Consider the following 20,149-nt stretch of genomic DNA (forward strand, 5'->3'; position numbering starts at 1 on the left):
CTACCGATAACTTGTAAAACATAACATAATAGATGTATTTCAAATAAGTTTATTAACATACCATTATTTTTCTCTGGTCTATGGTTGCACAGTCACCAAGTGCATATACATCATCACATCCCTTAACTCTCAACCATTCATCCGTTGCTAGAACGCGCCTGTCTGTCTGCATTATAGATTGAACATTTAACACTACTCAAACACTTATGTAGTTGTCAAAGTGCGGTCAGCTATCAATGAGGTCAAGGTCAATATTGAGAGAGATGTAGAAAACATTGAAAAGAGTAAGGCAAAAAAGGAAAATTTCATAATAGCATCTAAACAAATAGAAAACCTGGCCAATCTGCTTCATGAACTGAGATATTACAGGACGAGTCCCAATTCCAGTAGACCACACAATCATGCCATATGAGATGGATAATGTCGTCCCTATTCCTTTCTCTTTCATGTTAATATATTTGTCAGTTACCTCAACCACACGACATCCTGTTTTTATTTCAATACCATCCCTCTGAAATTTGTTTTCAGCAAAACTACTGATTCTCTGATCAAACCTACAAATGAATCAGCAAGCAAGATATATAATAAGCTATTACCATTTTGATATTACAAAGTACTGAAGGTTACTTTTTGGTTTATATAACATTATAAAATGAAAGCTTCCATGACTCATAACTTGATGTGAGATTGCTTTTATTTTTTAATAATTTAACCAAATGGAACCTCAACAATTAAAAAGTGCCAAATGCACTATGAAATGTTTGCTAGAGGTGACAGAATGCAATTGGAATCTGAGTTCAGCATATACAAAAGATTAGACGACTAGAAAAGAAAGAATCAATCCCAACAAAAAAGGAATCACAAAGAGAACAAATTAAAGAATGTTTTTATAAACCTTGACTTTGGAACCACACATGAACCTTGATAGTGATCACATTAGAGATGAGATATTAATTAGGCATATTAACATCATAAGATATTTATTAACTAATGAGCAGTGCTCCACATGAAGAGAGAAGGAATGCACCAGGTGAGAACTTGTTAAATATCAGATTTATCTAAGGTAGAATTTATAATCTTTTGAAAATAGCTGTATAATGCTTATATTTGAATAATATATCTCTGTGACTATTATACTGTTTAAGAAGAGTATATAATCACAAAATAGTGACCGGAGTGTTTTATTATCTCTGCATATAACACCGTAGAAGACTTGAGTATGTATGTGTTATGTTTGATGCCTTATGCAAATAGACCTCCTGTTATAATACAGTGGCAGGAGTTTAAAACTCAAATGGGTGTGCAGCTTGGAGTCACGACCCAGCGGTGTCGTGACTTCCATGCTGGAGTCACACCTGTCTCTGACATGGCTTTAAGACAACCTGTCAGTTTATTAAAACAGTCGTCCAATAATGAAGACCATTCATTACTGTCGCTCCAATATATATTATAATTTGCAATAATTTATATGAGAGGTGATAATTATGAAAGAACAATTGTGTTTATAAATAAATAATCTTATATATGTATAAAATAGATTATTGCACATTTATAATATTTGTGATAAATTAATTATATATCTCATATATATAATTTAATTTTATCTGAATGAATTATAGCATTAACACTCCCTCTTAATGAAGAAGGATAAACACATGAATAAATATTACACCACTAGTAATATTAAGAATATCTTTGATCTGAACATATTCATCATTTTGATATCATGAGTATTGGCCTCCTAAATATCAACACATTGTATCCACCAAATACCGATGATATATTTATACAAATAACTCATAGACCATCAATTGAATGACATCTAACACTTGGTTGTTGATTTACAAGATTTAATCTATCATGATTTGTTTAAACATTATAAAAACATGTATAATAATTAAGTTATTGTAAGATCGTCACCTTTCAATAACTTCTGCAAGTACGAGTGATGATCATTTGAAAGTCATCACTTTCTTATGATGTACACAAGGCTGATATAGTTATAATATAACATTCATAAAGAATAATATAGTACAATAATCAATTTCTTTCTCACGGATTACAATCATGCCAAGTTCTCTTCGAAACTGTTCCATGTTTGCTTTAGCAAGCGGTTTGGTAAGAATGTCTACAATCTGATTCTTTGTATTGATATACTTTAGCTTAACCACAGTCTTTGCAATCTGATTCATTGTATGTAGTGAAATGTCATCCCAATGTGCTCGGATTTGTTATAAAACACTATATTCAGACAAAGTTTGATACAACTCTGGTTATTACAGGAAAGGGTAGTAGGTTCTAGTGGTTTTCCAAAGAATCCAACTAGAAGTTTTCTCAACCACACTGCTTCTCGAGCTCCCATGGATGCTGCAATATATTCTACTTTAGTGGAGCTCTCGGCTACTAATAACTACTTTCTAATGAACAATGCTATCATTGTTAAACCCAAAGTAAAACAACACCCCAAATTACTCTTTCGATCAAGTGAATTTCCTAACCAATTAGAATCTGTATAACCACTTAGATTTATTTCTACATTTTTGTATCTTAAGCCATATCCAATTGTACAATGAAGATATCTTGGGATGTGTTTGGTTGCTGCTAGATGAACTTGTTTGGGTTCACCCATGAGCTGGCTTAGTGCATTCACTACTTAACAAATATCAAGTCTTATGTTCACTAAGTACATTAAGGAACCAATAATTTTCCGGTAAAGAGTAGGATCAACATTTTCTTTGAGTCTTTGGTTGCTTCTTTTAGTTTGTGTAAATATGTTTCCATAGAGATCTTCATAGATTTGCATTCTATCATGCCAAACTTTTTTAATATATCCAATAGACACTTCCCTTGATTTAGAATAATTTCATTTGTATATTGCCATACTTCTAGATACAGGAAATAGTGCAGTAATACTAAATCCTTGATATCAAATTTGGATGTCAGATCTTGTTTACACTTAGATATAAGGTGATCTTCTCCTGTAATCAATAACTTGTCAACATAAAGTACCGGAATCAACATATCCACTTTTTGTATTTTAAAATACAAGTTAGAGTCTCCATCATTTTTGGAGAAACCAAGTTTGGATAAGTGATGATCTCTCTGTTCATACCAAGCTCAAAGAACTTTCTTGAGTCTTGTCATGTCCCCATTTTAAGATATAATTTTAATAAATAAATAATGATAATAAAATCATATTCAAGTATAGAAATAAGAAATAAAAATTACATATATAATATATTATCAATAAAACAATATTTAGTATAATATTTAAAACAATTAAATAATAATAAATTTCCAAAATCCAACTAGAAATTTCCTCAACCATATTGCTTCTCAAGCTCCCATGAATGCTGCAATATATTTTGCTTCAATGGAGCTCTCGACTACTGATAACTACTTTCTAATGAACAACGATATCATTGTTGACCCCAAGGTAAAACAACATCCTGAAGTACTCCTTCAATCAAGTGAATTTCCTACCCATTCAGAATCTGTATAACCACTTAGATTTATTTCTACATTTTTGTATCTTAAGCCATATCCAATTGTACCATGAAGATATCTTAGGATGTGTTTGGTTGCTGCTACATGAACTTGTTTGGGTTCACCCATGAGCTGGCTTAGTGCATTCACTACATAACAAATGTCAAGTCTTATGTTTGATAAGTAAATTAAGGAACCAATAATTTTTCGGTAGAGAGTACGATCAACAATTCTGAGTCATTGGTTTCTTCTTTTAGTTTGTAATGTCCCCTCTTTAGTTCGACATGGCATTGTTCGTGGATTTGCCTATTACAGACTCTCGTAGGCAGATGGGATTGATGAGAGAGCCATTTTGGCATTTATTTGGTGATTGGATGGCTCATTATGCTCTTGGAGATATTATTTTATTTATATTTTATCATCATTTTTATACGGGGCCTACATGTTATAATTCTAAGTTGAGTTGCACTTTTTTATAAAGTTATTTATTATAAAAGTGCATTATAATGGGATTTTATAATAGATGTTTCTAAAAGTTCTTAGTAACTTCTTAGAAAATGATGCTTCTAGAAGTCCTTAGTAACTTCTTAGAAAAGTAAATAAATAGAGGGCTTGGCCTCTCATTTGGAGGACGGGAATTGATGATTCTACTACCATTCTCTTTGAGCATTTGTGGCACCATCCAGGTCTACAAATATTCAGCATAATCCTTGAGAACGATACCTCTCAAGAGATTGCATAACTAAGTAAACAAAAGACCTTTTGAAGGGTTGCACTTTGGAAGTGGTATTCAGCCATTTCAAGTTGAGCTTAATTTGTATACTTAGACTACTTGAGGGTTTGAGTTTTTGAAAGAAAATCCGAAAAAACAATTCAGAAAAGCATAGCGAAAAAGCAGATCCGAAAAAAAAAGTGAAAAAGCAGATCAGAAAAAGCACAACAGAAAGGTAGCATTGGAGAAAATTATTACAGCTATCTACAATCAGGTTCCTTTGGAAATTACATGCATTGTTCTTATCATTTAGATGCATATTAGGAGGTAAGGCTTTAGGTGAAAGTTGTAACAGATTTCAGCATTATTCATGCGGATGTAAGCCAAGAGTCTTGGCCATTTCATACTAGCATTGTAGTTAACATTTTATGTGCAAATAAAGGAGACATAATTTGCTGGTCTAATATAGTGTAATTGAATATGTATTTATCATTCATGATCAGCTTATTAGTTTGCAAACCAATTGTTTGACAAAATGCCAATTGGCTGTAGGTTCTTTTTTTTGGCATAAATAATATTATAATTCTGCATACCAAGTGTTTGTCAAAATTACTAGTTGTTGTAGCTGCATATTGCAAGTAGTTTCAGTCACATACATGCATTGAATATTGTCAAAATAAGTTGCACATTATTGTTAGGTCATTGTTTAGTCAATTTAGAGTCTTCGTGCAAGCATTCTTATTGATGCTAAGTGAAGGAAAGAGCCATAAACGCAAACTGAAATTTTATATCAGTCATATGACCCTTGTATGCAAAGTGTTTTCTTCAACCTTTATCAGCATATTAGGATCAGATTTGAGCAAGGTCTTTACATAGTTTGTGTAAATTTGTTTCCATATGGGTCTTCATAGATTTTCATTCTATCATTCCAAATCTTTTTAGTATATCCAATGGACACTTCTCTTGATTTAGAATAATTTCATTTGTATATCTGCATACTTCTAGACACAGGAAGTAATGCAGTAATCCTAAATCCTTCATATTAAATTCGAATGTCAGATCTTGTTTACACTTAGCTATAAGGTGATCTTCTCTTGTAATCAATAACTCGTCAACATAAAGTACCGGAATCAACATATCCACTTTTTGTATTTTAAAATACAAGTTAGAGTCTGCATCATTTTTAGAGAAACCAAGTTTGGATAAGTGATGATCTATCCATTCATACCAAGCTCGGAGAACTTTCTTGAGTCTTGTCATGTCCCCATTATAAGATATAATTTTAATAAATAAATAATGATAATAAAATCATATTCAAGTATGGAAATAAAAAATAAAAATTACATATATAATATATTATCAATAAAATAATATTTAGTATAATATTTAAAACAATTAAATAATAATAAATTTACAATAAATTAATTAAATTAAATACAAGAGAATATTGTAGAAATTGTGTTATCTTTTTAAATAAGATTTAATAATAAATATAAAATAGATAAATAAATGTAATAACTCTGTCTGGTTATAGCTAAATCAAGCGTCAATTTCTTTCACATTTTGTCAAACACTTGGCAAGCAACCCAATTACCACTAAATCGATGATGTCTTAAATTCTCAAACACAATATCAGGATGTACACCAAACTGATCACAAATTTACTTAATTGTTTCCTTAAAAGTTTTGCATAAATAAATATCAAACGCCAATAAACAATTCTGAAATGATTCACACCAGCCTATGAATTCATCAACAAACCATATAGCAATACAATGAAAAGGGAATTTAATTGTTGGCTTATTATAAATCAAAATTTGAATTCAGCCTATTTACTTTCAAACTACATAATATAAATTGAATTTTACAAATTAAGAACCTTGTCTTTGTCGTAGAATTTAATTGCAAAGTCAAACTGAAAGCCGCCTGGTCCAAATTCAATTTGGTTTTCACAGTCTACCCTTACAAATGCTGCCCAAAACTAATATAGAAATCCCACCAAATATAAGAACCCTTGGCATTCAAGCTATAAATCCAACATGCTAATTCTAATGCAAAACGAAATCCAGAATTACCAAACTCCATTCTACAAACTAAACCCTCATCCAGCAACAGAAAAATTATAATATTCAATTGTATAAATGCTCCTAAGCCACAATTAATACAGAAAGAGGAGATGATAATAAAACTCAAAAGTCCACAATACCTCAGCTATGGATTCTTAGAATTAAATCTGCAGTACTTCAATTGTAGATCCCAAACCCTTTTACTTAAACAAGGGCACAAACTTCAAACTCAAAAACGTCACAAAGACAACAAGAGCAAAATAAGATAATCAAATAATTGGATGCTTTACTCATCAAATGGGTTCATATTTATAATCTCCAAATGGCACAAAGTTTTCCAAATGAACTTCACTTAAGAAGCTTCCCACACACAACATTAAAATATAATAAAGTGTCATTATAATCTGATTTATTAATTGCTTTTGGCTCCGAAAATGACCTTTTCTACCATAACTTAAAATTCTAATACGTGAGATCATTGTTTCTTGTTTCCACGATTTACAAATTTTCATCCTGATTCCAACGAGCTATGATACTAAGGTGACCAACCAACAACACTATCAAAAATAGCAACCTCGGTGTATTTATATGAATAATAATAATAATTCACCCATCTTGCGAGAACAACTAAAGAGGCATCAGGATCAAAATTTGACAACACCAAAGTGATCCTGAAGATGAATGAACCTGATAGGGTGACTTACTATAAATAGACGCTCTCTCCAAGATTCTTGGAGCTCAAACTGGAAGCTGAAATAAAAACTGAGAGCATCCTCTAACTCCTCTAACTCAATAAGCTCATCGGAACCAATAGATTGACTTACTATAAATAGAAAGGACCTCAAAAAGAGCCAAAACATACCATAGCTGCTAGAAAGCCTATAACCACACAATTGAGACCCTCAAATCCCATTGTCAGCTCACGAGGGTCGTGATGGTGAACTGACTTAGCCAACTGCAAGAACCTGCTAAAATGGGGACATTACAATCCTCCCTCCCTAAGATTGCTTGTCCCCAAGACAAGCAATCCCAGAGCAAAATGAACATCACAATCCCGCTGGATACAAAGGTAGAACTGCGTACTATCCCTACTATGTACAAGAAACTCCGGTAGCATTAGCACCCAGATAACTGATATGAATGACAAAGTCATCTGGAAATTGACTGTAGACACTAATGGTGATGACAACCCATCAGAACTCAATTCAACTAAAATACCAACTTTGTCCACACCTGAGTCTCCATCAAACCGATACTCACACCCATCTACACTGTGGCAATGGTAACAACCATTGGTACCTGAAACACTACCACCAATTTCAACCTCTGTCAAATTGTCGTGTGTGTGGAGATACTACATGGGGTCTAATTTGCAGCTATCAATCCCATTTGCAAAAGATGGTGCTACCAACCCATCCCATAATGGATGGTATGAAATTGGAGCCAACCCACACCAACATGAAACCAAATCCTCTACCTATGTGTCAAAATAAAAGTGACGAGCACTCCTCACAATATAATGTCGATAAAAACTCCCAATCTCTATCAAGGGCTCATCAGTATCAGTCTAAGAATTAGAAGATGGCTCCAAACTCTGACTCTAAACTGTTGGTCGAGCAGGATCCTGGGCAATCCTCTTAGCAAACCCAACCTCTAAATCCCTGTGGGGAAGCATAGTAGATAGAGTTTCTACAATCCTTCACACCAACATTTGAATGGCACAAGAGCCTCAGTTAAGAGTACCCTCAAACACTCCGTATGAATCCTCCTACACAATTGAACTCTCCAAAAGATACTCCATGAAAGATTGTCTACAATAGAAATTATATGTAGAAGCATCAACCTACTCCCTTGCGACCCACAACTGATCCCACTGAAACTGTGGCAATACCATCTATCTAATGGTAGTAGCTATGTGGAATGAAGAAATAAATTTGCTTTCAGTAGAAGGAAGCAAATCACCATGAGAGCTCGTCTTCCCTAATGCTCTCACCTCCTCTATACGTACTACACCCATATACTAGACAAATGTATCGGCCACATCATCACGTCCCTCATCCCCAACCATGGAAGCAAACTCACCACCAATCACAATATGTAACTAAACAAGGTCTAGGGTTGTTGTTGACTATACCCACTCTAACTCCATGATAACCTCATCCAACTGTGATTGTGACTCTTGAAGAGCCAACTAAGTATACTGAAGAGAGTCCACAGTCACCTCAAGCTCTTGGGTAAGCTCACCTACCTCCTCCTCTTTCCCTAACAACATCTTATAACAGGTGCTACCCCACTCCAGAAGGTAATCCTTGTCAGCAGCTAACTAAGAGTAACTATATTTTCAATATCCTGACAGCCTCTTGAAGCATATGAACCTCTGCTAGGGAAAGACGACTATCACCGTGATCATCTAACACAAGAGCACCCCAACTAGATGTAGCTAGCATCTGACGAATAGCATCATAATGCTCAAGAGCTAAAGAAATGTCACTATCACTCACCTTCAGCTGACAAGTTACATAATGCCTCTGTAACCCATGCCTCAAACTGCATTGTGATAGGAAACCGAATCAGAACTGCCCACCACAAGATCACTTACTACATGTGTGCTATCGACCTTGCACAACTCTACAACCGAGATACAACTACTATGTACCTCAATCAACTCCTTATCTGAAGAAATGGATGCCCTCACAATATCAATATCTCCACATGTCTCAACTTCCACCTCAAAGGATAGATCTTGTAAACACGAATCTTAGGACCCAACCAAAACCTCCTCAGAGTCATTAACTGGTACCTAGCAAGGGATATCATACCCGGTGCAAATCATAGCATCATCAAATGTATCATCAAATGTGTCCATACTATCTACATCCACATCTCTTAATAAAGCCGGAACTGCTAACATCTAACTCTACACACAACATCAACCTGAAATCGATAATGCTAGAGTATGAACCCACATCTACTGACTCCGTTGTATTACCCAAATCACCAACATCAAAGCTGGGTGACTCCATACATGCATCAGTCCCGCCTAAGGAAGCAGCTACCTCCTGCACCGGAGTAACACTGTGACAGCTCACATACAAATCTCCAATAATAATCCCCTCCTCGAGAAAGTGTGAAGTATCAATAGTAACAACTACATCAACTATCTCTACACTGACTGCAGCAACAACTCTAGGAACCTCAACCTGTTGAAGCTCAATGCCGCGATCTTTTGCTACTGACACAACCACGTCCCTGTGAAATAAGTCTATCAACACTGTGGATAGGACTAGCAAATGTCGTACTAAATAAAGGTCTATCTGCATCATGGAGACCTGTTGGGGAAAACTCATGCCTCATTCCCGCTGACCTTCTAAAGTTGGAAACCATATATATCCTGGCTCTCTCAACCGTCTCAGGATTCGACAAGCTCTCCGCCAACCTCTATTGATGAAGCTTAAGTTTCTCCATACTCTCTCTCAAGGCATTTAATTTTATGCTATCTTCCTCACTACTCCGCCAACTCCTGGAACTGCTAGGCCTCATGTATCTGTCCATAGATGTAGAAACAACAAGAGTGTTGATCCCTTCAATCACAACAGCAAATCTGAAATAAATAATATTTTCCTACCCCACAAGATGGATGGAAACCACTCTGATACCACTGTAATAACCCTTATAGTATGTATAGAATTACAAATAAATGAATAGATAAATGTAAAAGACACAAGTACTTATCTGCCCATGAGGGTCATGAAATATCTCCTTTTCTAAGAATGGTTCAATTGAGAATGAAACATTCGCTATTATTCCCCCCCACAATGTAAAATTCCCACTCTTATATCGTTGAACACTTTTAGATCACATCAAATATAGTAATTTCTTTCTAAGTTCCAACTTGTTCTTTTCATCCATTGAAGCTCCAAACATTCATTAACCTTAATAGTAGAAGCAAACATGTCCTTCCATTGTCTTAAACTCATCCACGATACACCAATATCTTGATTGAGGATAATTGTGCTGCATGAATGAATCTACAACTCATACGTCGACTTTAATTCATCAAGGAGAGACTTGTAGATGGTTCAAATTAATTCCTTAAAACTTCATTAACATCTCATAACAACATCTCAAATTCCCTTTGTTCATGCAAAGGTATTTGTTTGATCTTTTGATTAAACCTATATTACACACATCTTGCAATCTTTGTATTCCAAATTTATATCATTGGCGAATCTATCACAACGTGGTCTACTCTCTCTGAATTAATATGATCAAAATCACCAAGATTGACTGAATCATATCCTCCCTATGTTTCCTCTCTTTCAATATTGCCTGAAATGTCCATCTCCCTCTGAATCTAAATCTCCCTCTTTTTCTAAAAGAGCATTCTCAGAGGAAAAATTCAAGGCACATAGCTCTTATAAAAATAAAAGTAATACAAATAAGAGAGAGACTTCATTAATTTTTATTTTTTTAAAATAAAATACTCAAGGATACTAATTAATTCTGCATAATAATATACGATTATTTGAATATAGATAAAAATCTAATGTAAGGATTTACTTATATTCATAAGAAATTATATTACACTCTTGGTGCACATCAACTAATCCTTTTACATAAAATAATGTCAAATTATTAAATTATTAAATATTTCCACATATATATATGCATTTTATTTTATTAGATATTTGTCCTTTTGAAATGACAAATATTTAAAAATAATTGAATATATATAAAAATATATCTAATAAACATTGAAGATAGAAATCAATATTTGTGAAATGAACTCATACCTTTATACTTACCAATTAGTGATTTGTATATTTAGTACATATATTACCTTGAATCGCAACAAAAATGCTTTCATTGTGAAGCGATGCCTCTTCAAGCGTATCAGGCTGTATACAAATCATGTCCTGAAGTTTTTGTTGATCTCCTCCAATATCCTCCATTGAGACTATTCTTTTAAAGTTGCTCAACCATTACATTTGTATTGGAGTATTGCTATCATTAAATGTATGCTTTGATTATATATACATGTATTCAACCTTAAACTCCTTTTGTATGTCCCTTGACTGTCGTCATCGCATGGAGTAGGTGGGACGTTGATATGCATTGGGTGTGCACTTTTCTCATAATACCTTCCCTTCATTTCTATTTTGAATTTACTTCTTTACTTACTAGATCTATCCAAATCCTTCCATGTTGGTGGTTCTAATAAGGGAATACATTCTCCACTTTGACCTTTCTGCAATGGATTTTTGACTATTTTCCTCCATTCATCAAATGGAACTTTGATTGTTGAGAATATGATGAATCCATTCACGTGGTTATCTATTTATTTTGCATAAGGTTTTAGAGAGATGTGCTCTGGAAATATTAACAAATATGTAAGGCATGAAAAGGACAATGTGTCATATATTTGCCTTTATTACCATTCATAGGATTTGATATTGGATACTTCTTATACCATTTTATTCTGGCCCATAATGGAGCCACCCTGATGTACTTCTATTTTCTCCCTAATTCTTATAATGCTAATCATTAATACATTATTTTCTGATGGCCATATATATCGTCATTTACTAATTACTGTGAGTGTCTTATCATAAGTAGGAGGGAATATGAACGAAGTTTGTTCCAATACAATCATCGCCTATTCTCAACAGTGGTATTTATCAGCAGAACCTTGTCAATAGTTGGCGAATTACTTTTTTTGAAGTGACACAATTTTTCAACCTGCATGCATTGTTTTGGTTGGAAGGTCTCCATTCAAGGTCCATCAGCCTATTAAGCCAGCACCTAGGCTGCTAAGTCAACAACCAAATAAATTGACATAACATGCCAACGTGACAGTTAGCAGCCTCTTTATACAACCTGCGATGCTTCAATGAAAACAATGTAGAGGAGTGCTTGGGAGTAATGCCATCCATGACATAAAAGTTATAAATGCATGGACTGGTTTAACACATGTATGTCAAGTGTTTGATTAAAATGCCAGTACACATCGAGTTTGAATGCGGTTATAAGTTATTGAGAAAATACAATTTACAAGGTGTAAAGTTGAAACCTACATATATAACCTCTATCATATGTTATTTGCCAATGGACAATCCTCATCATTGTGTTTATGTGACACTGAAGAACTCTAAACTAAATGTAATCCCAACTCATTAGTTTTCTTGTGATATTACTGCTGCAAGTGTCCATAGTTTTATATCATCAATTTTATGAGTCAAAACTTTATGCAAATGCATACATATGTATCACACCATTAGTATTTCCTTGACTGAGTGAATCAGATCTCCAATATACTAATTTTTGTATGCTACCTTTGTTATTTATGTGATTCCTTTACGTTGCAGTGTATTTTCCCATCAGCTGAGTATATTCCTGTATCAATATCTCTGTGAATACATCATATATATTGGAGATGATTTATTCACTGTCTTGTACTGTTTGTTGTTCAGTATTTGTTTCCCAACTTTCCGAAAACCAATTTTTTTTATTTAAGGCAAACAAAATGAATGAATGAATTTAGACTCCTTGTATTCGCATGAAGTAGTGGACTTAACCAATGATCATCCTTTCCCTCAGAGGTTATTAAAATATACAAAACACCTTCCACAATAGTTTATTGTTTTGCCCAAATAATGGGTGATGAGCTTTGGTTTGAATAGACAAGATATTATTGTTTGCCGATAGACAAATACCTATTTATGTAATCATGCTTCTCTCTTGGCATTAGATCATGTCTCTCCCATTACTCATTTTGTCATCTAATGTGTTCCTTCTTTATTTCTATACACTTGTAGTTTGGCTCTGATACCATGTTAAATAACTGGAATCGTTTTCTGCAAGTGTACTAACATTGCCAATGTGATTGATGATTTCCAAATGCAAATTTGGATGTCATATAAATATGAGAGGAGACATGTCCTTCAAGGGCCATGAAGAGACATGTCTCTATAGTTAATCACCATTTAGTTAGTAAATAAGTATATGTATAACTCACCTTTAAACATATATATAATATTAATATATTAACCATCTATGTAATACAATATTATATTATTATATTATTATATAATAATATATTATATTACATATATAATATATATTATATATAAGATACTTAATTTATCATCAAAGGGGTAGCTTTGATAAAATCAATCCGATAGAGGTTACAAAAAGGTCATGTCCCGTAGAGACATGTGGTGGTGAAACAATTACATTCAAGAATTTTATAACACAATGGTCTCTTCTGATCATAAGAGCCTAATTAGTTAAGTAATTTATGAATACATAGACGTCTATATATACACTTATCAATAATATGAGACATAAAAGAATGTTCATATAAACCATGAATACAAATACTCAATGTAATATCACTTTGACTAATGCTATAATTCAACAATAACAAGAACATTTTTATTTATATATAGTCTCTGTACATCATCATGGGTCATCTATGCAACCATTACAGAGTTTCAGTGCTCTTTTCACTCCCACTCCATTCACATTCCCATGGCCTAGTGCTCATGGGTTAGACCTCCGTCAGATTTCATCACGATCCTCAAATTTTTGATGGTTACGTTCCTTAAAGTTTCTAAGAGTTTGTTGCCCTCGCTGCTCCCTCTTTATTTCCTCCCTTTGCCTTGCCTACACCAAGAACGTTTGTGCGAATAGTCGAGGAAATTGATGCAACAATCAATTTGCAGCGGGACTCACGTTCAGCACATCCAAAATGGTGTCCTCGGGAACCTCTTCACGTATGGCTTCTCTCCGTAAAATAGTTTAAATACTTGCCCACAAAAAATGTGGAAATTCATCGTCAATTCATGCTCCCCTTCAAGCAACTCGGTGACTGTCGTCGTTAGTTCTCAGAATCTCTAGGATAGGTATTCCCACTTATTCTATTCTTTGCATGCCATTTTTTGTGTTTGTCGTAGGTAAACATTGTGCAGCCGACAGGATGTATGTCGTCAGTAGATATTGTGTAGCCGATGGGTCCCTTTGGGAAGGTTCTTGTTATGTAGCCAACGGGTCCCTTCGAGAAAGTTCTTGTTATGTAGCGACATGTTGTATGTGACCGACGGACCCCTTCGGAAAGGTTCTTCAGAAAGTATATATACACCCTTCAGGATCATTGTAATCATCATTAGAAGCATAATGTAATGTCTTTGGCATATGCAAATAAAACAAGGAGTTATGTTGTTCTTACCTATTGTCTATGTGCATTAATTTCTTTACCCAATACAGTAAACATTTGGCGCCATTGCCTGATGGACCTAGTATGTAGGCAGATAGATGAAGAGTAATGCTGAATCAACTGAATAAGAATACGAATAAGCTGAAGGAAAAGAACGAAATACGCACTGCGCAGGAAAACTTAATTTTGCCATAGTAGGCCGAACATAAACGGAGGTTTTAGCAAATTACCGACGAACACCGTAGCATGGAAGAATTGTTGGAAGAAACTCAACAATGGGTGGAATTGGTGGAAGAAGAAAGGGAGGAGTTTTTGAACATGCATACACCGAGGGAAGAGAATCTAGACGGAAGAGGATTGACTCGTGTTGGTTCCCAAAACCGCAGATTGGAATCCTACGAGCCTTGCCTGCTCGATGCTGGGATATCCAATCGGTTGAGGCCAACTTGACGAGATTGATCAATGTGATCTAAATCCCCTGCACTTCGAGCTCTGCAAGACCGAGGCAGGTGTACCTGATCCTGGACGAAACACTTAAAGTCCAAGATTCTTAAAGCAGATCGATTAGAACATGAATACAATAAAAGTTTTCTAAATGACAAGAGATATAGGAAAACTTTAAACTTGCAATTTATGAACTGAGAAGAAAAGTAAATGATTGAAATAATGTTTTAAATAAAGAATAAATATAGATTAATACAACATATGAATATATTAATTCTTCTAATGGAAAGAGATGAAACAATTGCCAACATATGGATTATGAATCAGGAGTAAAAGACCAGTGCCTAATTAAATGGGCAATCAGAGTCAACATTATAAGCTGAGACGTACAACTTTATAAAGTTCAATATATTAAACTATAAACAATTTTAATAATTCAGATGTGACAGATCAATTATATGACTGTAATTTTAAATTAGTTTAAAATGCACTTTAACTCTTGCGGAGACAAATTAGACATAAATACGGAAACAATAAAATATTTCACAATATTTACGTTTATCAAATTTAAAATACAATAATGATCCAATCCACTTATCCAAATATTAAAATATTTATAGAAAATAAATAAAAAACATTTACAAAGGACACAACTTAATAATAATTTAAAACCTTGAAATAAAAATAAATAATAATGCCGAAAATAAAATCACAATAGATACATTCCTTACAGAAGATCCATCTATTGCGAACATATCCAGATTGCACAAAATCCACTCAGTAACTCAAATCCACGGGCTTAGTTTAAAAGTCCATTTCTCCGCTAATTGGAAAAATATAATATATCATAAAGCATAGGCAAGGAATTGCATCTCTCCGTTGTCAATACGTAACATATAGACCCGGCAAAGCATGCAATTGTTACTCTTGCCTGCAACCTATCCTCTACACGATACCAGAATGAGGAATGTGAGGGCTTCTCAGGACGCCACCAGATTTTATGCTTTGCTCAGGAGCTTCATCTTCAACACACTCGCACAGGTTTCTGGAAATCACACATGCATCTACTACTTGTATTCATCCTTCCATTCGCGAATCATAGTGACTCCTGTATAACGTTTACGCTTCCTGCAAACAAAGAGATGAAAGTCAGAAATAAACAAGGAGGAATGATTTAGAACCCCTTTCCTATGCAAATCGTTTCAAAACTTTGTTGCTGCATAATAATAAGTATTAGTTTCAAACGTCTCTTCCTCCATTGTTCGAACACCTGCAACAAAAATCAAATAAGACATTAATCCAACCACCCCTCATCATTCTTAAAGGACAACTATCTTTTATCGGGTTTCCTTAAATATACTAGTACTTCATATTTTATTTTATCTCCATCATGAATCATTTGAAGAACATGGAGTTCGGCTTGCTTAGCAGTCTCCAACTGGACTGTATTTGTTATGTCATGAAGAGATAGAGTCAAATATGTTTGTGCTAGTCTCTGGGAATTCTCTTGTAAGGAGATGATAAAACCTATATCTGTGTTGATCCCTTTTTGATTTCCCTATTTGCTCCAAAGAAGAAGATCATGCTATAGTTTGGTTTGGCTGGCACCTGTACATTTATGACAAGGACGAACAGTAACTTCTTGCAAGCTTCTCCCCTGTCTTCATTCCTGCGTGTAATAAGAATTTGTAGTTCCAAGCTATAATCAAGCATTGATTGGTGATAATAGCCCCTGAGAAGAAGCCTTAGAGCCTAGTCGCTACTCCTGCACAACACAGCTAGGATGGATTGCTACTTTATCAATCTTATCTCCTGTCTTGAACCAATCAACTGTCAAGAGCTTCAAAAAAGGATCTCCTTCTACATCAACAAGACCTGAATCAGCAAGGAAGTATTTATCCCTGAAACATTTAGCATGAGCACTAACAGCTGCACGAAGACCAGTATTAAAGGTTGGGGTTGATGCATCCTCGGCAGTTGCTGAGTACTTCCACTCTTCAAATCCACTCATCATTGTAACTTTGTAAATTAGGCAATCTCAGTTTATGCTACAGCTCAGAATTTTCTTAAATTTCTTGAGAGTCAAAAGCAATTTCAAGTTTGCTACTTAGATTATCAAAATCTTCTTCCATAAGTGCACAATTTCCAGAATTTTCCTGAGTATCGAACTATGAGCCATCCTTTTCACTTGTTAATAAATCATTCATAGAAGTCAAATTCTTCTAAATTGGAAAGGAACTCATCTTCTCCATATCACCAATAATGCGTGTTATTCTTCATTCCAGCCTATAATTATTATTTATGATTGCTGGGTGGGCTTCGTAGTTCCTGCTCACTTGATGGCTATATCTTATGTCTCTAACAGTTGCCGTGTAGACATACTGTTCAATATTTGTGTATTATTTTGCCATCATTACCCCTTATTGTTTCTTATTTTCCGTCCAATCTCTATCTCTGTAGATACATGCTTCACTAGATGTTACTTTCAATTTCCTTGCATACATCGAGATGCTATCTGTAATTTATTGAATGCCCTTTTCCTTTTGATAATTGCTGCTGGATAATAATATTAATTGTTACTGAGGTGCTTTGTATAACGAAAAATATCCAAGTGTGACATAGCTTTGGTCAAGACTAACTTCTTGACTTGACATCAGCTCCTTTTTGCATACACATGCAATTTGGCTTCACTTTTGATTAAATGACTTCATCCATGCTTCAACTCTCTACATTGAGGACTCTTATGAATGTGAGCTCTGCCCTTATATTCATAACACATCTTGTAAAATGCATATACAGGGGTTGTATCCGTTTCTGATTTGCAAATAATGCTTACAACATGGAAAAGTGGGAAGCCAAATAAAACCATGCATGACTTCACATAATCAATTCATCTTTCCAAGTCTACGACAAATTGAAGCCAATATATAGCTCCCAACCTTATATTCGTTTGTCACGAGGGAAACCAACTTGCTGACCAATATTGAATCACAGATGCAAACTATTTACTCCTTTGTTAGTTTTGACACTGACTCAATAGTGAGGGCAAGTCTCTCCAAATCAAGGACCCCAGAAGAAGCATCAAATATTACCCATAAATAGTCAATGCCAACTGTGAATACACCTCAAGAAAATGCCGAAAATTTTAGAGTTCCATCAACTCGCACGGCTCAAAGTGCCGAGGGAGCATGAGCGTGGAGTGAACTCTTCGTCCGAGATACACTTCCGGAACGGACAGCTTCAGTTGACGAAAACCCTTCTTCACCAAATAACACGACTGTTGGAAACAGCGCGGGCGTGCAAAATAGTGCGAGTGTACAGAACAATGCAAGTGTGCAGAACAGCGCAAGTGTACAAAACAGCGCAGGTGTCCAAAACAACGCGGGAGTGCAAAACAACGCAGTTACACAACAAAACCCTCAACTTCGAATAGTAATGGCAAGACCAAAGGAAAAGTTGCCAAAATTTGATGGTGATAGAGCAACCGATCCCATCCGACATTGTAAAACTTGCGAAATGATTTGGAGGGCGAATGGCATAACGGATACAAACGAATGGGTCCAGCAATTTTTGGCTACCCTACCAGGTGTTGCAATTGATTGGTTCACCGATGCAGATCCCCAGAACTTAACCACTTGGGACAATCTTCATAAGGAGTTTACTGTCGAGTTTCAACTGCTCCGCAATGACAACAAAATTGTACCAGAGATATACAACACAAAATAGGGGAAGAACGAAATAGTTTGAGTCTACGCCAGGAAGCTGAAGGACTTGGTCAATAAAATGGAGAATAAGTCGGCTGATGGGTTACAGAAGGTTCATTGAAAGCCTACACCCAAAGTTGCGAAAGAAGATGAAGATCGTGCCGCCATCGTCATACACTAAAGCGTACAATCAGGCAATGGACCTAGAAAGTGAACAGAAGACAAAAAAGAAGAGTAGCTCGTCTGATTCAGATGACGACGCATCTTCAGAAGGGGAGAGCAGCGATGACGAAAAAGGCAACAAGAAGGTTTGTGCCCTCCAAAAGGATATGATTTGGATAATGAAAGGATTCAAGAACATGCAGAAGGAGACCAAGGGAAATGAGCTATGGTGCACCGAATGCAAGAAAGAAGGCCATACAAAGGGATCCTGTCCGAAGGACCAATTTTGCGAGATTTTCCAGATCATGGGACATTCAACAAAGGAATGCCTGTTCAATCTGAAAACACGACGTCCTTAGCAAGTGTTCCTAACACAGGAGGCTTTCGCGTCGGGGAGCGAGAACACCAGTACGGAGGGTGCCACGTCTGGGGGATACAGAAACAATCGGCAAGGACAAAACAACAACAACAATGGCAACAACAATAATGGCGGGAGGATTCGAATTCAGTACGATGTGAATAGACGGATGATCATTCAATACCACACATGCAATTTGTGGGGCCACTTTGCCCGAGACTATACAATGGCAAGCGGAACAAAATTATTATGTAGATGGTACGGACCTGGCGATCACGAAGATGCCAAGTGCCCGGAGTCGGGAGTAAATTTGATCACCATCGGGACGGACAAAGAGGAGGTTTTGGCCATCACACGGAAGCAAGCGAAGGTGTACCCCAACCCAACAGAAGAAAAGAAGAGACTGAAGGAATTGTGGGCAAAAATCCAGAAAGCAACGCAGGCAAAGAAGGCACACCTGAAGGACACTACTGGTACCTTTGCATAGAACTACACAAAACAGAACATTGTACGGCAAATATTACAAACCAAGGTACCTGTCAAAATAAATGATTTATTGCTTACTATGCTTCAACTTCGTATGGCACTCACAAACATTGCTCCAACTGCTAAGTTACCAATAGAACAAGGAAGGGAAAAAGAAGGTGGCACAAGTACAGAAGACCCGATGTTGGCGCTTTCATCCGGACAACATCTGGCAATTGTCGAGATGGGAATTCTAGGGACTGTTCTGACAGAGACGATTGTGGACGGAGGGTTCGGTGTCAATGTGTCACCGGAGGATACCTGGAAGAGGTTGGGATAGCCGACATTGTGGCCACCTACGTTCCAATTATTAACAGCAGACCAGCACGAGATCAAACTATTGGGAGTCCTAATGGTGCAACTAGTGACAATTGGAACACAGCCATTCCTGCTCGACTTCGTCGTCATCCCGCTGAAGAGGACAAGATACGACGCTATTTTGGGCCATGGATGGCTCATGCAAGCGAAGGCCAAGCA

The 20,149-nt window shown here is 35.7% G+C and overlaps 1 protein-coding gene and 1 long non-coding RNA gene across 3 annotated transcripts in view; one reads left to right on the forward strand and one right to left on the reverse strand.

Moving 5' to 3' along the window:
• Positions 1-20,149, forward strand: part of LOC149554281 (uncharacterized) — a 243,792-nt gene that overhangs the window by 164,222 nt on the left and 59,421 nt on the right. The gene's annotated exons all lie outside the window — the stretch shown is intronic.
• Positions 1-20,149, reverse strand: part of LOC149554282 (external alternative NAD(P)H-ubiquinone oxidoreductase B1, mitochondrial-like) — a 326,634-nt gene that overhangs the window by 161,437 nt on the left and 145,048 nt on the right. The window contains exons 5-6 of the mRNA XM_089789499.1: positions 335-554; positions 62-166 (exon numbers count right to left, since the gene is read on the reverse strand). Of these exons, the coding sequence (XP_089645625.1) occupies positions 62-166; positions 335-554 (325 nt within the window). The remainder of the gene's footprint in view (positions 1-61; positions 167-334; positions 555-20,149) is intronic.

This window comes from Cupressus sempervirens, chromosome 6 (assembly GCF_028749045.1).
Source record: "Cupressus sempervirens isolate cs-2001-9-10 chromosome 6, ASM2874904v1, whole genome shotgun sequence".
In the NCBI taxonomy this organism is placed as follows: Eukaryota; Viridiplantae; Streptophyta; class Pinopsida; order Cupressales; family Cupressaceae; genus Cupressus; species Cupressus sempervirens.